Below are 16,913 nucleotides of genomic sequence, written 5' to 3' on the forward strand. Positions count from 1 at the left end.
TATGCCGAATGTCCTCAAATTGATGTAAATATCCAAACAGGCTTTAAAAAAAAAAAAAAAAAAAAAAAAAAAAAAAANTTCTAAAACACATGGAAATGCAAAATGCCTAGAATGGCCAAAACACCCTTGAAAAAAATGGAGGACCTACAACACCTGATTTTGAGACTTATAAAACTAGTTGTCAAGATAATCAACATTAGGCCAGGTGCAGTGGCTCACGCTTGTAATCCGAGCACTTTGGGAAGCCAAGACAGGTGGGTCACTTGAGGTCAAGAGTTCAAGACCAGTCTGGCCAACATGGTGAAACCCCATCTCTACTAACAACACAAAAAGTTAGCCTGATATGGTGGCATGTACCTGTAACACCAGCTACTTTGGAGGCTGAGGCATGAGAACTGCTTGAACCTGGGAGGCAGAAGTTGCAGTGAGCCGAGACTGTGCCACTGCACTCCAGTCTGGGCAACAGAGTAAGACTCAATCTAAAAAGTATATATATAGAGAGAGTCATCTTAGTGAAAAGATGAAAAATTGATCACTGAACATAACAGAGAGTCTAGAAATAGACTCACAAATATAAAGCCAACTGATTTTTTTTTTTTTTTTTTTTTTTTTTAGACAGAGGTTTGCTCATTTCCCAGGCTGGAGTGGCATGGAGTGACCTCGGCTCACTGCAACCTCCGCCTCCTGGATTCAAGTGATTCTTCTCAGCCTCCTGCGTAGCTGGGATTACAGGCATGCACCACCACGACTGGCTAATTTTTTGTATTTTTAGTAGAGACGGGGTTTCTCCATGTTGGTCAGGCTGGTCTCGACCTCCCTACTTCCGGCCTCAAGTGAGGCTGCCTACTTTGGCTTCCCAAAGTGCTAGGATTACAGGCGTGAGCCACCGCGCCCAAGCCAAGTGATTTTAAACAAAAAATGCAATGGTAATTCAATGGAAAAGTATCATTTTGTCACCAAATGGTGTTGGAAGAGGTGGATGTTCATGTGCAAGAAAAGACCCTGAATCTATATCTCAGGCCATATATGAAAATTAATTGAAACTAGATCATGAACCTAAATGAAAAACCTAGATATATAAAATTTCTGTAACAGCACATAGAAGGAAAACATTGTAACCCTGGTTTAGGAAAATATTTCATAAATACAGAAAACACGATCCATTAAAGAAACAACTGACAAACTGAATTTTATCAAAATTAAAAACTTCTGTTTTTCTAAACACGCTGTTAAGAAAGTTTGAAGATGGCTGGGCATGGTGGCTCACGCCTGTAATCCCAGCACTTTGGGAGGCTGAGGTGGGTGGATCACAAGGTCAGGAGTTTGAGACCAGCCTGACCAACACTGGAGAAACCCTGACTCTACTAAAAATACAAAAAATTAGCCGGGTGTGGTGGTGCATGCCTGTAATCCCAGCTACTTGAGGCTGAGGCAGGAGAATCGCTTGAACCCAGGAGGCAAAGGCTGCAGTGAGCCGAGATCATGCCACTGCACTGCAGCCTGGGCAACAAGAGCAAAACTCAGAAACTCCATCTCAAAAAAAAGAAAGAAAAGAAAAGAAGAAGAAAATTAAGCTACAGTCAAGGAGAAAACATTTGTAAATAATGTATCTGAAATAGGTCTTTTATCCATGTTTATAAAACACTCTCAAATGCAACAATATGAAAACAACCTGATAAAAATGGACAAAAGATTTGGATAGACATTCCATGAAAGAAGATAGCTAACAAATAGGAACAAGAAGAAAGCTCAACGTCATTCGTCATTGAGAAAATGCAAATTAAAACTACTCCAAGATACCACTACATACCTTTAGAATGGCTAAAATTTTTTAAACTGATGATTCCAAGTACTGTAGAGAATATAAGGTAACAGGAACATTCTGTAGGGTGGGAATGATCACTGCTGGTGGGAAAGTGAAATAGTGCAATGACTTTGGAAAACAGTTTGGTAGTTTCTAAAAAAGTTAAACATATCTACCACATGACCTTGTACTTAGATATTACCCTTGCACAAAAGAGTACATTTGTCACACAAAGACCTGAAACTGAATTCCTGTAGCAACTTTACTCATCGTAGCCCAAGACCAGTAACAATCCAATGTTTATTCCTAAGTGGCTGGATGAACAATGGAATACTACCAATATAATTTCTCTCCTCCAAGACTCACGTTGAAATGTGATTCCCAGTGTTGGAGGTGGGGCCTAGTGGGAGGTGTTTGGGTCATGGGGGTGGATTCTTCATGGGTGGATTGGTGCCCTCTCATGGTAATGAGTGAGCTCTGCTCTATTAATTCAGAAGAGAGGGGACTGTTTATAGAGACTGGCACCTCCTCCTTGCTCCCTGTTGCCTCTACTGCCAGGTGACACACCTGCTCCCCCTTCACCTTTCCACCATGATTAGAAGCTTCCTGAGGCCTCAAGAGAAGCAGATCTGGTCCTATGCTTCCTGAACAACCTGCAGAACCATAAGCCAAATACACCTCTTCTTTATAAATTACCCAGTTTCAGGTATTTCCCTATAGCAATGCAAAATGGACTAATACAAACTACTAAGCAATAAAAAGGCATAAGCTAGTGATACATGGAATGACATGGATAAATCTCCAAGTAATTATGCTGAGTGAAAGAAGTAAAAAAAAAAAAAAAAGATTTCATGGTGTATGCCTTCTTTCGTATAAAATTCTGGAAAATGCAACTAACTTACAGTGATAGGAAGCATCAGTGTTTGCCTGGGAATGGGACAGGGAGGGATGGATCACAGGGGGCAATGCATGTTCTACTTCTGATGGTGATGAATATGGACATGATTTTGACTGTGGTGGATATACACACATCTACCAAAGTGTACACTTTCAATATGTGCATTCTATGCCCGTTATACCTTAATAAATAAAGAAAAGACAAAAATGGAGACCATTTCTGCTCACAGTTTTTTAGTTGAAACTGATGGTTAAGAGAGAAGCAATCATTTAAGAGCCCAGATGTTTCTATCAGTCATGACTGATCCTTACAAGAGTGGTTTGAGGCCCAGAATGAATACTGGTTATTCCATTATTCACTGTTCTTAAGACAAACGGGGCACTGCGAACAGCAAGCGCCCTCTGAGCCACACTCTCCTACCTATATATTTGGAAAAGCAGTCCCTGTCTTCAAGACGATCTGAGAGGGTCACTGTGGGCAGAAAGATCCTTGTAAAGTAAAGAGAGTGGCAGGGGAGCCAGAGGAGGAGACTGACCACGGAACCATAGGTTGGAGCCAGGCGACTTCTGGCTCTGGAGATGGAGGAGGGGCCACAAGCCAAGGAATGCTGGAAGCCTCTTGTTAAATTACCTTTGGCCTAAAGCTGCCTCCTCAGGTATTTTAAGTTTGGCCTCAAGGCTTCTTTGTGCATAGCTTCTTATGTATAGTGAACTGTAACTTCACTGATGTGTAAACAGCCTGTAAGCTACTCTTGTAACAAGTAGCTAAATCTCAGCCAATCAGCCAAGCTCAAGTGGCCAACGATTAAAACTTCTTCAGATAAGGCAAGTGCCCAGCTGTGAGCAACACAGCCATTTCTGTACGTCACTTCATTTTCAGTAGGTCACTTTCTTTCCTCTGTCCATAAATATTATCCATGTGACAGCCCCAGTTCAGTCGCTCTAAACCTCTTCTTCTGGGGACTCCCTGATTTGCAAACCGTTTTTTGCTCAATTGAACTCTGGTAAATTTAATTTGCTGGAAGCCTTTCTTGTAACACTTTAGAAGGCGGAAAGGCAAGGTGTGGATTCTCCCTCATGGCCTCAGAAGGAAAGCAATCCTGCCCCCTCTTGAGTCACCCCAGTGAAGCCCACTTTGGACTCCTGACCTCCAAAATATGAGATAATAATATTTGATTTATGTGTGTTCAAAGATCACATTAGGTTCACAACTTGTTACAACAGCAAAAAAAAAACTACCTAAAATCCTTCATTTTCTCAGAGACTCCAACACACTGTTAGGGTCTGTTCTCTTCTGGAATGAGCAACCCAAGTCCTGTGTATCTCACCGTTCCGTATCTCTCTCTCAGTCGTCTCTGTAGGCTCTTTAAGTCTTTCCTTAAACAGGGAGCTCAGGCAGAGACAAAACACATGCACTCGGGGTCCAACCAGTACTCAGAATAAAAGATGACAACTTCCTCCAAGCAGTTCAAGGCAGTCTCACCCTTCCCCAGTTCTCAGGGCAAGATGGCTTATGTGAATTTTTATGCCCTTCTTACCACTCTCTACACTTTTCAAAGAGTCGAATCTTGTGCTCTCATTTGCAAATCAATAATTAATTAACATAACCGCCTTCATTTCTCTGCCTTTGTAATTTTTTCAGAAGTTTCTGGTAAGAAGAATCAAAACTTTCCAGATCACAAAATTAGACTGATTATAAATATGAAAACGCACATCAGATACAGATGAAATTCTGTGATCTCACATTGTTATCTCAAAGGGAAAAAGCCTCAGTCGACTTGGACAGTGCATCTGTTTTCAGCTGAAAACGGCAGCCATTAGGGCCCCTGCCAGAGCTGACCTCTGTCATTCCTTCCCATGTGGGCTGGATTCATTTTAAGTTATCAGTATAATCAGTTATCTAAAAATAAGTCAGAAATAATACCAAGTTAAAAAACAAAGGCCCAGTGATACTAATGTTAATGTCAAATCCAATTAAATGGGATTCATCACCTGGATTTTATTAAACCAAACAGGAAAAACAAAATAACCTTTGATTTATGTGTGGTTCAAAGATCACACCTTTCTTTGTCTTTCTAGGGATAAAATCAGGACATCAGCTATGTATGATAAACAATTTTAACATGCAGTTTTTTTAGAACAGCAAACGAGACAGCTATGTATCTTCAGGCGATGCCAGGGTTTCCCAACCTTGGCACTGCTGACATTTTTGGATAACGTAATTCATATTTGGGGGCCGTGTGTGCATGGGGAGATGTTTGGCTGGCGCCTACCCACTAGACATCAGGAACAGTGTCTTTCACGACACTGAAAACCTTCTCCAGACACTGCTAGATATCCCCTGGGAGGCAAAAATCACCCCTAGTTCAGAACAATGAGCTAAACCAATTCACCAGTTTAATTAAAGCAAGTGCTCTGTAGCAGTGTGCAGATGTGCTTTTAGCTTTTAATCTCCCTTTTGGCCTAAAATGTAGGTTTTACTAGCTAGCAGCTTAGTTGCAAGCTAGTTTCCTTATGACTGTAAGGCAGGAAAAATCTATTGCCTATTGACTATTAAAATTCTACTACTGTTTTCAAAAATGAGTGCTCTTTATTCCTCTACACAGACTCCAATATTTAAAAAACAGCACCCTACGCTCAATTTATTCTTTTCTCACCTTCATTACTCAACGGTAAACAAAAAACTTCAACATCTCCCACGTGTGGTCATTAAAGACAGGCTCCCAGTTGCGGATAAGCAGGACCTACCCAGCACTTAGATGATCTTGGCAGCAAGGGCCTGAAGGTCATCTGCAATCATGCCAGCCAGTCCCACACATGAACCTCCTCCCCAACACATCTGCTTCTATGCTAATAGAAAGTTGTGCCCTTGTTAAGGACGATACCTCATCCTCCAGCTTCCACCCTAATTCTGCTCTCTGAAGCCATGGCAAGATTGTCTCATTTCTCCCTCTATACAATAACTGAAGCTCCATTTGAGAGCTGAAGCTCCATTCATACTACGTCAACATATGTGCTCACCCCTGCACCCTCATATGGCTGCATCCTCGCACATGCCTTGAACATAAGCAAATTTAATTTCCCAGACAAATCTGTTGTAATATGCAATGGCCTCACCCTTAGGCTGCATAAATAATGCCTGCTGTGAGCAGGCGTGGTTTGCAGCTGGGTAGGGAGTTTTATGGGGAACTACCTAGAGATCCCCTTAAAAAGCAAGTGTGACTGCTTCCTCTCCCTCTAGCCAAAGGATGGGCTTTCCTAGGTAAATTCTCACTTATCCTTGCCTGTGGGTTTGAATCCATGGTCCAACAATGTCATGCAGGGGTCTGTAGGAAGGGCTGGAGCATGGACAGGCCACATGCACACGGTATCAGGACCTGGGCTGAGAATGTCGTTGGTAGGAACTGGCGTCAAGCATTTGACATCTGTTAAACAACATCACTCTTCTGAGAGGTAGGTGCTTTCTCTCATTTGCAGAGAAGCCTTATTGCTGTAAATGTACAGCCAAGGGCAATTCAATTTGTTTGATGATGCAGACAACACATTTCTAGAAAGAAGAGCACTTTAATACCACTTACTTCAGTCACACACTAGTTAGTGGCAGATCAACTAAAACCATTAATTAAAACGTTATGGTCTATTAAACGATTGAAAGCTGCTGCCATGGACTGAAAATGTAACTGGGCTGACCCACGATGCTCTGAGTTCTATGTGAGGCAGCAGCTGTGACTCTGCAGTTACAAAGTGCCAGGATTAGGAACCCAGGCTGCCACCGTGCACCAAGCCTTGGGACGTTCCGTCCGTGACCTTTCACTACAGCAGGTTAATTGCTTCCTATGTGGTGACTTAAGAATGTGGACTTTTAAGCCCATCTCTGCTAATGCTTCCAGGCTCTTCTGAAAGCACAGTGGCCTGGACCGAGCCCAGGCACATTATATGATGCCCAGAGCATGTTGGTGAAAATATGATGACAGGCAGCTGTCAAGGCACAGCTGGATTGATGGAAATTCCCATGCTGTGTTGTAAACAGAGGAATAGTAGCTGCTGCTTCCTAGCTCTCGCCGTGCCAGGCACTTTGTACACGTAGCAGCAGATGCCAGCAGTCACCTATCTGGGGCAGTCTAGACAGTGTTTCCCAGCATTGTGGAACCAAATGTGACCATGTCCCCAAGGTCCATCCAAATAGAGGTGAGAGTTTACCAGGAAGCTAATGAATCCTAGGCTGCAGGGTCCCTCTCCTGCAGGGACCCTTTCAAGCTCAGGAAGGAGCTGTAGCAATCTGGTCACGGGCCACTTTTTTTGTGTGTTGGTTTCTTGAAGAGAATCCCCCAAACTGACCCTTCAGGCCTCACCATACCTGAGACTACTCCTGTCAACATTCTTCTCTGGTCTGTGGGTGTAATGGCTAGGACCCAGTGGTCCTGGAAATCACACATCAAATATACAAAGTTTTCATTAGCCTAGATCCCTGCAGACTTCATGGGGCAAAGCCATCCACCACCACTAGCACCTGCCACTGACCAGACATACCTGCACTGGTCTGTATCTGGGCAGTAAATTTTTACTGAGTCAAGCCAACAAAATGTTGGGCTTTGTTTATTACAGTAATTAGTATCACCCTAATATGTATCTTATTTTATATAATTCTCACAACAATCCTATATACCTCATGTTGGTCAGAAGCACACAGATCTAAGTACACAAAGTCACACAGCTATCAGGAACAGAGCTACACTCAGGCCTCCTGGACAGTGATGGAGACAGTGGGTCTCTGAGTTGAGAGCACATGGTTGAACTCCAGTTCTCCACTTTATATCAAGAACCCAGACTTGAGGAGTGTCGAGGGCACAGGGGGTAAGGGGGTTCTGTGCCTCAGTCATCTCACTGCATATGAACCTATTCTACTCACTTCCTAGATTTCATGAGGATTAAATAAAATAAGCCATGTAAAATATTTAGCAGAGTGCTTGGCTTGTAGTAACCACTCAACAGTGGCAGTGACAATCATTACAATAACCCCATGTTCATCATCACTGTGTCTTTTTCCCGTTTGGGGTACCTTTCCATATTGCACTATACCAAAGCCTGAATGAACAGTCTCATTCACGACTGCTTGGTATGGCAGATTTTTCTTCTCAGAAACGATACAGAAAACAACCCATTCACCCTCCCCCAACCCCACTCCACCTGTCCACAACTCAGTCTCCCTAATCTGATTTTCCACAAACAAAGGTGGGATGATTACTCTGTTGTCCTCTTGGTGTTAGGGGCTAAGAAGTATTTTTACCTCTTGAACAATTTTTCACAAGTGTGCACAATATGCATGGTGCTCGCAATTCTAACCCTTGCTCTTTTTCCTTATTGGCCTTGCTATGAACATGAGTCTTATCAATGCATTGGGGAAAAGAATGCAGTAATAACAAAAACAGCTGGACACAGGCGGGGGGGCGGGGCTGGGACTCACTAACTTTGCAGCATGAAGCCCAGTGGAGAAGAAGTTTCTTATGATGACAACGTTCCCTGTAAATTTTCATGGAGAAAGGAGGAGCAAGAAAGGAAGTAATCTGAGAGTGTCTTCAGCTAAAAGTTTGCTTACTTTAGAGTGCAGTAAAATATGACCTTTGCTATTTTTATTGGACTGCATAGTGATTAGAACTCAAGTCCCAAATCAGTAATTACATTCTGCAAATAAATTCAGGATTTATTGCCCTGAATCAGCCCCAAACCAACTTCCATCTCAGAGAGGGACAGGAATGTGTTGAAAAGAAAAGACAGCACAGGTTCTTCTTGGATGGGCTGACTTTGAAGGCAATTTGAATGATGCTGCATTCCGAATTCATCCCCCCTTCCCCACCAGCCCTGACCAGGATTCTCTGCCCTAAGCATTTGTGCCCCTTCTCACCTCAGGGAGCTGCTGCCCTGCCTAGGACTCTGCCAGGACAACTGGCAGATGTCTGTTTCTCCTCTGCCTGATCTTAACCTTGAGCAGGCTTCATCTTTCCTCACTGTCTTTCTCACAAGGCCAGGGGTACATCAGGCAAAAAAAACTGCAGGCAACTCAGCTTTCTCTTCTTGTCACACAGGTTTCAATGATTTGCAGGAAAGACACTCAGGGTCTCATCCTGGGACTCTCAATGTGTGCTATTATCACAAGCAACTGGCACCTAGACACATCCCATCCCCAGAAGGCATTCTCCGTTAGTTCTCCAGCCATCTTTCAACAGTCATCCATCATCAGATGCTTACGAGCAACCAATATGTTAGGTTCTGGATGATCACGGGAAACAAGGTAGACATGATCCTGCTTCCTGGGCATTTACAGCTTCGTGGGGTGCGCCTGTTTATGCAAGGAAGCAGACAGTTATAGCACAGGGCAATTATGCAAGCTAAGGGATGTACAAGATCCTAGAAGAAGCCACTAAACCAGGCTGGGAGTATTTGGCAAGACTCACTGGAGGAAGAAGGAATAGAGCTGCTCAGGTTGGTAGAGACTGGGGAGTGAAACAGGAGAAAATTTCAGGAAAAAAAGCAGATTCAAAAGTCCTGAAAAAAGGGTACACACTGAGTTTAAGGAATTGAGAAATCACTATTGGCAACAGTGGAGTATAGGAAGAAGGGGGCAACGAGTGAGGAAACTGAGGGGGTGGGCCAGGCATGCCAGCCCAGAGGCCATGCTAAGGAGTTTGAGTTTTATTCCAGGGGGAATGGGGGCCATCAAAGAGTTTTAGCCAGGGATATGATTTTACAAAGCCAGAGAGTTGCATTTCATAAACTCCTCATGGTGACAGATCAGACAACTGCTCAATGTGGAAAAGTCTAAAGGCAAAGACTCACTTGGAGGTGGCTGAGGGAACCCAGCAGGGATTGAGTGGGGTCTGAACAAGGTGGTGGTGACTGGGTGCAGGGTGGTGGACACAGTGGAGGGATCGTTTCAGTAGAACTTAAGAAAGTTAAGTTGTAACAAAATGCCATAAAACTGGGTGGTTTATAAACAACAGACATTTATCTCTGACAGTTCTGGAGGCTGGGAAGTCCAAGATCAATGTTTCAGTAGATTCAACGTCTGGTGGGTCCCCTCTTTCTAGTTCACAGATGGTGCCATCTTGCTACATCCTGACATAGTGGAAATGGCAACACAGCTCTCTGGTGCCTCTTTTCTAAGGGCACCAACCCTGTTCGTCAGGACTCTGACCTCACGATCTAATCACTTCCCAAGGCCTCACTTCTGATACCATCACCTTGGGGGTTAGATTTCAGCATAGAATTTTACGGGGACACAAACTTTCAGCCCATGGTGATGGCGTAGAGAATAATAACAGAAGAGTAGAGAGTATCTGGAGAAGCAAAACAGCAAACTCAGGAACTGGGAAGTTACTCTGTGGGTCAGAGGAATGAGTTCAGGGTGGAGCATGTTGAGGTAGAGTTTTCCAATATGCAGTTAGCTGCATGAGCTTAGCAAAGCTAAGCTAATATTAGCAAAGCTAATATTTAATGATAAGCTATTTTTTCTTTTAGTTCATACCAAGTTATTTATTAAGTTTATATATTCAATGTTTAAAAACTTCAGTAAATCTTAACATTGAAACACATTGTGAAACTAGAAATTTTTATAACTTTCTCACAAAGGTATTCTTCTTCAGTATATGAACCATTTTAGTAAGGCCTCCTACCGCATTGGACTCTCCCCTTAATAAAACCTACTGTTACCAAGCCAGTATTTGATCAATGGTGTTGAAAAGCAGGTTTTACTGATTCTCAGACAAAGCTCCTGTTTCATAGGAGAGCTCCAAAGACTCCCACAGGCTGCACTAGGGATGCCAAACAGCAGCACATTTTTCAACAACAGCCAATATAAACAAGAGGTAGGAGAAAAACCCAACAGCCCAACTGAGAAATGAACAAATAGTTGCAGTAAAAGAAATACAATGGCCCTGATTCAGAGTTCACTCAAACTAGAAAAGTAAATTAGAATTACACCGAGACACCATTTTCCACCCTGAAATGAGCAAAAATCAAGGAATTGTTCACATGCTACTTTGGTGCGAGCTTGGGAGACAGATTCTCTATAAATGAGACATAAATTGGTATAATCTCCATAGAGGGAAATTCTTCAACATCCCAAAATTTAATGTGCCCAAAACATTCTTCTCAGCAAATCAATATCAATATTGATTGACAAGCATGCTTGGACGTGTGTGAAATGGTTTAAGTTCACATTTATTCACTGAAGCATGGAAAAAACTGAAAGCCTGTCCAAAGAGAACTGGTTTATGTAATATGTTATAACCATAGAACAGAATACCATGCAGCCATTGGAAAGAATGAAAATGGTGGAAACAACCCAAATTTCCATCAGCAGGTGAATGAATAAACAAAATGTGGTATATACACATATTGGGTTATTACTCAGACTTAAAAAGGAAAAAATTTCTGACATATGCCACAACATAAAAAGACCTTAAGGACATTATATTATGTGAAGTAAGTGAGATACTAAAGGACAAATACTGTAGACTCCACTTATACGAGGTACATAGAGTAGTCTAATTCATAGAGATAGAAAGTATAATGGTGGTAGCCAGGGGCTGGAAAGGGAAGTGGGGATTTCCATTTGTGTAAGACAGAAAGAGTTCTACAGATGGATGGAGGTGAAAGTTGCACAGCAATGTGAATGTGCTTAATGCCAATGAACTGTACTCTTAAAAACGATAAAATACCAAACTTTTCAAATCTGGGGCTTTTGCCTTCTAATAGGTCACCATATAATCGCATTACCAAATTCTTACTGACAAAATCAAGTCTTTTAGAGAAAAAAAATGCTTAATTCAGTGGCCTATGTTGGTTAAATATAAACAAGGTTGCAAAAATAACTTGCTTGGTCAGATTCCCAGACATAACAGCAATGAGCATAATATTTAACTTTTAAAAGTGCTTAAACTTTTCTCCAAAGAATATAACTCCACCATTAGGGGAACTGTTGATTTTTACATTATTCAAGCTATCTTTTATTCACTGAAAATGTGACTATTTTACAAGTAGTGTGGCTCCTCATTTCCAGGTGATAGACACATTCTAATAGCTAGCCATGAAAATATTTTCTGAAATAACACGAATAGGACTCCAAGATTATCTATGCCATAAACTAAGAGATCTGCTTTCATTATAGACGAATGTCTCATAATACTACCAGGTTCAGTATAGGTTTCAATTCTCTAGTTTATTTAAAATATCAATCCAGGCTACTCTGGGCACACTGCCTGTGGGGTAGGCCTGCCCCGTGTGTATGTGTAGTAGTAAACACACACACACACACACACACACACACACACACACAGATATCATCTCCATTAATCTCCAAAATACCAAGATTTGAAACTTGTTGAAATTTCCCAGAGTAATCCCCGCACAAGGAGATTCCTTGATGCTTCTAATCTGAGGAAACTTCAGGCATCTGCGTCTGAGACAGAATACAACAGCAAAAACAGCCTTGAGTGACCGACATTCCTGTGGCCAAATGACTGCTGTATAGCCCTAATGCTCTCTCAAGACCAAGATCTTACAGCTAAGACAACAACGCCAGGAGCACTGAAGACAATGCTGTATCACAAAGGGCCAAATCAAAAGGGTAGATTAAAGTTGAGAAATCCACACCTCTGAACATCTTCCCTTGTGTATAAAAACAGGGCGATACCATCCTCCTTGCAGCTTTCTGGAAACACTGGGGGACTTAGGGATAAAAGGCCAAGAAGTTGATACTTGAGGAGCATTTGGGATTCTTAGAGAAGACATGATACATTTTAGCCTGAGTTTTAGAAGGAGCAGGAGTAACCTTAAAAACGAAACCAAATCCTCTTCTTGAGGATTACATGTATTATGTAAATTTGGCTCGATAAGCATTTTATGCAAGACTTGCATCCAGGTCCCCCGACACTCCTCTGGACCATTCTGTTGTGTCTTCTTATCCAATAAAATTCTTAGATGCCTTCATTTTCATGTTACAAAGGTTTTGGTCAACAAAAATAACGTTTTGCTTGTTTGGAATTTGGCATATAGTTTCCTTAGAAAGAGGTAATATGATGAATAGGTCCCTGGGCCAGCCCAAATACCTAATGTGTACATGTGAGACCGTGGTATGCTAAAAACATCTGCAAATCTAATACCCCAGAACTGCATTTATTATTCCAACTTTAAATGCCAGGAAGGATGGAAGGAGCAACAGCTGCACTCCCTCCTGGGGACTCCTTCAGCTCCAAATCACTGCTGATATCACGAAGGGAAGAGCTGACATCGTGGGTGAGGATCAGGACTCTTGGGGCTAATCCAGGGAATACTTTGTACCCTGGTTGGCTTCCTTGTCCCTGTATGCCTCCTCTCCATGGACCACTGTGTTCTGTCTTCACTCCCCATCTAGGGTCGTGACCAGTGTTTTTCTCCTCTCCCCTGGTGCTGCCCTCAACACAGTCTAATATTCCTATGTTGCCTGCATATCCTTCTGACCTGGAAGTGGGCACTCAGGCAGTCTTTTAGGATTTCCCAATGATTTATGACTACTATCAATAATGAAGAAAGACTAAGAATGGCCCTCTCTTCCTCTCCTCAGCACAGTCCCTCTTTTATTTCCTTCAGACACTGATAAAATTCCTCCAGGAAGATAAGGCTTGAAACCCCACAGCCAGACTCACCCTGGTGCAGACACATCCAGAGTTAGGGTTTCTTGAGCCATCCTCACCAACTGGAGGAAGACCCTGAGCTCAGCTGGATTGGGGTTGTGATGAGAACATGCAGGACACAGGCAGGAGGAAAGAAGCCACAGCAGGGGAGTATCTGGGCCTCTGGCCACTGAGCCCCGGCGACACAGCCTTTCCCACGCTTCCCTGTGTGCATGGCCGCTCACCCTCAGCCGGATGGTAAACTACTCAGGAAGAAAGGCCGTGACATATCTTGTGCTCCCGTCAGCACTGAGTATACAAGAAGTAACTAAATCAATACTTGAGTGGCATGAACTTCCAAGCCACTCAGTGTCATTACCATCTTCAGCAGCAGACAGGAAGGAAGGGCATTTCACTATACCCATGCCTGCCCATCCCTGGGAAAGTTATCAACGGCCAGAACAATCATTCTTCCTCACTCTTTACACATTTGTGTTTGGTTGTCCTATTCCATAATTTGAGGAGAGTGTGTCTGAGGTGAACATTTGATTAAAAGGTGCTATAAAAGCAGCAACTGGGCCAGGCACAGTGGCTCATGCATGTAATCCCCAACACTTTGGGAGGCCGAGGCAGGTGGATCACGAGGTCAAGAGATGGAGACCATCCTGGCCAACATGGTGAAAGCCCATCTCTACTAAAAATACAAAAATTAGCTGGACATGCTGGCGTGCCTGTGGTCCCAGCTACTTGGGAAGCTGAAGCAGGAGAATTGCTTGAAGGAGGATGGAAGTTGCAGTGAGCCAAGATCATGCCACTGCACTCCAGCCTAGCGACAGAGTGACACTCGGTCTCAAAAAAAGCAGCAACTGAAGAGACCAACTCACTTCGAGAATCTGTGCCAGATGATTTGCACAGCTGGCCAGTTACACAGATGTCTGGCTCAAATAAGGAGAAACAAATCATTCTACCTTGCAGGGACTTGCATTCACTTTCAAAGCTGACTTTTCAAACTGCAAGTGCTGGCACCAACCCCTGTTCTAATTAAGTATGCAGGGCTCTGAGAAATAGGCAGCCTTTTTTGGCTGAGGTAACAGTAGCTGTTCTACACAAGAACCTGTTTCTAAAAGCACCTATCAAGGAGAGCTGCTGGATATTGTCCAAGCAGTGCATTCTGAATGCTTTCTGTGTTCCTTGGAAAAGCTCCAGCGGGTGAATTGGAGCCCTGCTCTTCAGCAGGGATGCTGAAGAATCTCCTCCAGGCCTCACACTTAGAAGTAAAAAGGAGTGACTGGGGGAAATCGAGAAGGACACACACCAAAACTTCACCACTCATGGTGGGAAGGGCAGGTGGCGCAGGGCCCTGATAGGAACAGGTTCCTAGAATAATGCACATGGTTTCTATTCAACTTACAGAGAAGGACCAAGAAGCGGCCTCTTAAAACTTTTTCAGCAAATGACAAGACATTAAATGAATGAAATAGAAAACTACTCTCTCTCCCTTTGAAGGCAGAATATTTAGTAATGAAGGAGATTAAAGAGACAAACACAAGTACTCTGAGACTCTGATGACTGGTGAACACTGAAACTTCTGTGGCAGAAGACTCCGGAACCTTCTTCTTTGGCTGACTTTAAACACAGTATTGATTTCCACCTTTACAAAGCAGGCACTGTGTAGTCCACCTAAGGGCAAAGTACTGACCATAAGACCTGCAGGCTTTGCTCCAGACCCTGTTATTTTATGACCAAATATTTTAACAACTTGAGTCTTTGCCACACATTCCAATTACACCCTTGTTAGTTGCTCAGTGCCTCAGAGAAAACTTTCAAATTCTTACCGGCTGCCCTTCACAAACAGTCTGAAATAGTCTGCCACAGGTATCCTGTTAGAAATAAGCGTGGAGAATGCCATGCAGGCGGAAGGTTGTCCTAACTTACCTTCATGGCCAGGACCTAGGGTTCGCCATCTGCACGGTGCTGCCATTTCATTTTCATCAGGCTTGTGGTGCTGCACAGGCAGCGAATATGACTCTGAACACTCCACAGCTCAAAAAAATGCAGACAGACAGGTCACCTGTAGCTAGAACTAGGGTTCATCTTCCCTTGTCAGAGCTTGACAAGGTTTGAAGCTGGCCCTGCAGAGATGAGAGTGAGAATAGATTACGAAACAAGCTAAATACAGAATTCAGTTCTGGAATTTTAAAAAACCAACCAACAGAATATACTAATGTAAAAATAAATGGCCACTATTTGTTCAACCATTTATTTGTGATAGAGAAGAACAATAATGGGAATAACAAAGCAATTGAAACAGGTCACCAGGTCTCGTCTTCAAAGTCATAGGTCAGTGTCACCTTTTCAATTCTCTGCCATGGACTCAAAATTCACATGGTGAAGTTCTAACCCCAGTACCTCAGAATGGGACTGTATTTTGGAGACAGGGCCTTCATAGCCGTAATTAAGGTATAATGAGGTCACATGGGTGGGCTCTAATCCAATATGACTGGTGTCCTTACAAGCAGAGATTAGGACACAGATAATACAGAGGGATGACCCTGTAAGGCTGGTGGTAAAAAGGCAGCTGTTTGTGAGCCAAGGAGCAAGGCCTCAGAAGAAACCATCCCTGCAGACTCCTTGATCTCAGATTCCCAGCCCCCAGCACCAGGAGACAATCAAGGTCTTTTGTTTAAGCTCCTAGGCTGTGGAATTTTGTGATGGCAGCCCGAACAAAGACCCTCTCTCTCATCCCCTCACTCCTATAACAGTGGCTGGTTTTTGATTAACTTCACTTGAGTCTTCTTTCTCATCCTTACTTCCTTTTGCTCCAGTGAGCCCCTCTCCAGCTCCTTCCACCTGCCCTGCCTCTTTCTCTTTTAAAAGGGTTTCTCTCATCTTCTTCCCAGACAGAGGAGCCACCTTGGGGAAGTGAGAGGGAGAGAAGGCATCTTGCACTGAGCACCCCAGAGCTGGTGAGAGACCCAGCCTCCCAAACCTCACAAGTGCATCTGGTTTGCAATGACAGAATAAAAACCATGTAACGTGATCAGAAGATTCTGGGTGGCCCTGACACACTCAACTTCTCTGAGCTTCTGTTTTCTCACATATTTAAAAAAATGGTGATGTGTATTCCTGGATGTTGTTGTAAGGCTCAATGAAGATAATGCATTGGAAAATACTTCATATGCTAATCAACAAAATTCAGTTTTCTACCTATGAAATAGGTACTCCCTAGCATTTCACAGTGTAGTTTAATCAAAAGTCAGCAAATAACACTTCTGTGACTCAGAATAGTATATATAAAAGTATTATTTCTACTCTAGTTTTCATCAGCCCAGTAAAGTTTATTTTTGTTTTTTTCTGCCAGTTTTTATGAAGAGTGTTGTATTTGGTATTAGAAAGAGAATTCTAAAGACACAAACGATCTGGTTCTTGTCTTCAGGAGTTCTGCAATGTATCTGAAAAACAATTTTAACAGTAAAATCAATTATAAAATTAGTTCAAAGAGGTTTTCCAGGCTGCAGTGGAAAATGCATAGCTAAGTCTCCATGCAGGACCAGCCAGGTCCA

General features: G+C 42.9%; 1 protein-coding gene across 4 annotated transcripts in view; it reads right to left on the reverse strand.

Annotated features, from left to right (window-relative positions):
- The window catches only part of SPATA13 (spermatogenesis associated 13), a 335,263-nt gene extending 319,784 nt beyond the window's left edge, over nt 1–15,479 (reverse strand). For all 4 annotated transcript variants that reach the window (XM_037733529.1, XM_037733530.1, XM_037733528.1 and 1 more), the window contains exon 1: nt 15,286–15,479. In XM_037733529.1, coding sequence (XP_037589457.1) covers nt 15,286–15,291 — 6 coding nt within the window. In that variant the 5' untranslated portion in view covers nt 15,292–15,479. The remainder of the gene's footprint in view (nt 1–15,285) is intronic.
- Between the last annotated feature and the right edge of the window lie 1,434 nt (nt 15,480–16,913).

Source organism: Cebus imitator, unplaced genomic scaffold (genome assembly GCF_001604975.1).
Source record: "Cebus imitator isolate Cc_AM_T3 unplaced genomic scaffold, Cebus_imitator-1.0 Scaffold536, whole genome shotgun sequence".
Lineage (NCBI taxonomy): Eukaryota > Metazoa > Chordata > Mammalia > Primates > Cebidae > Cebus > Cebus imitator.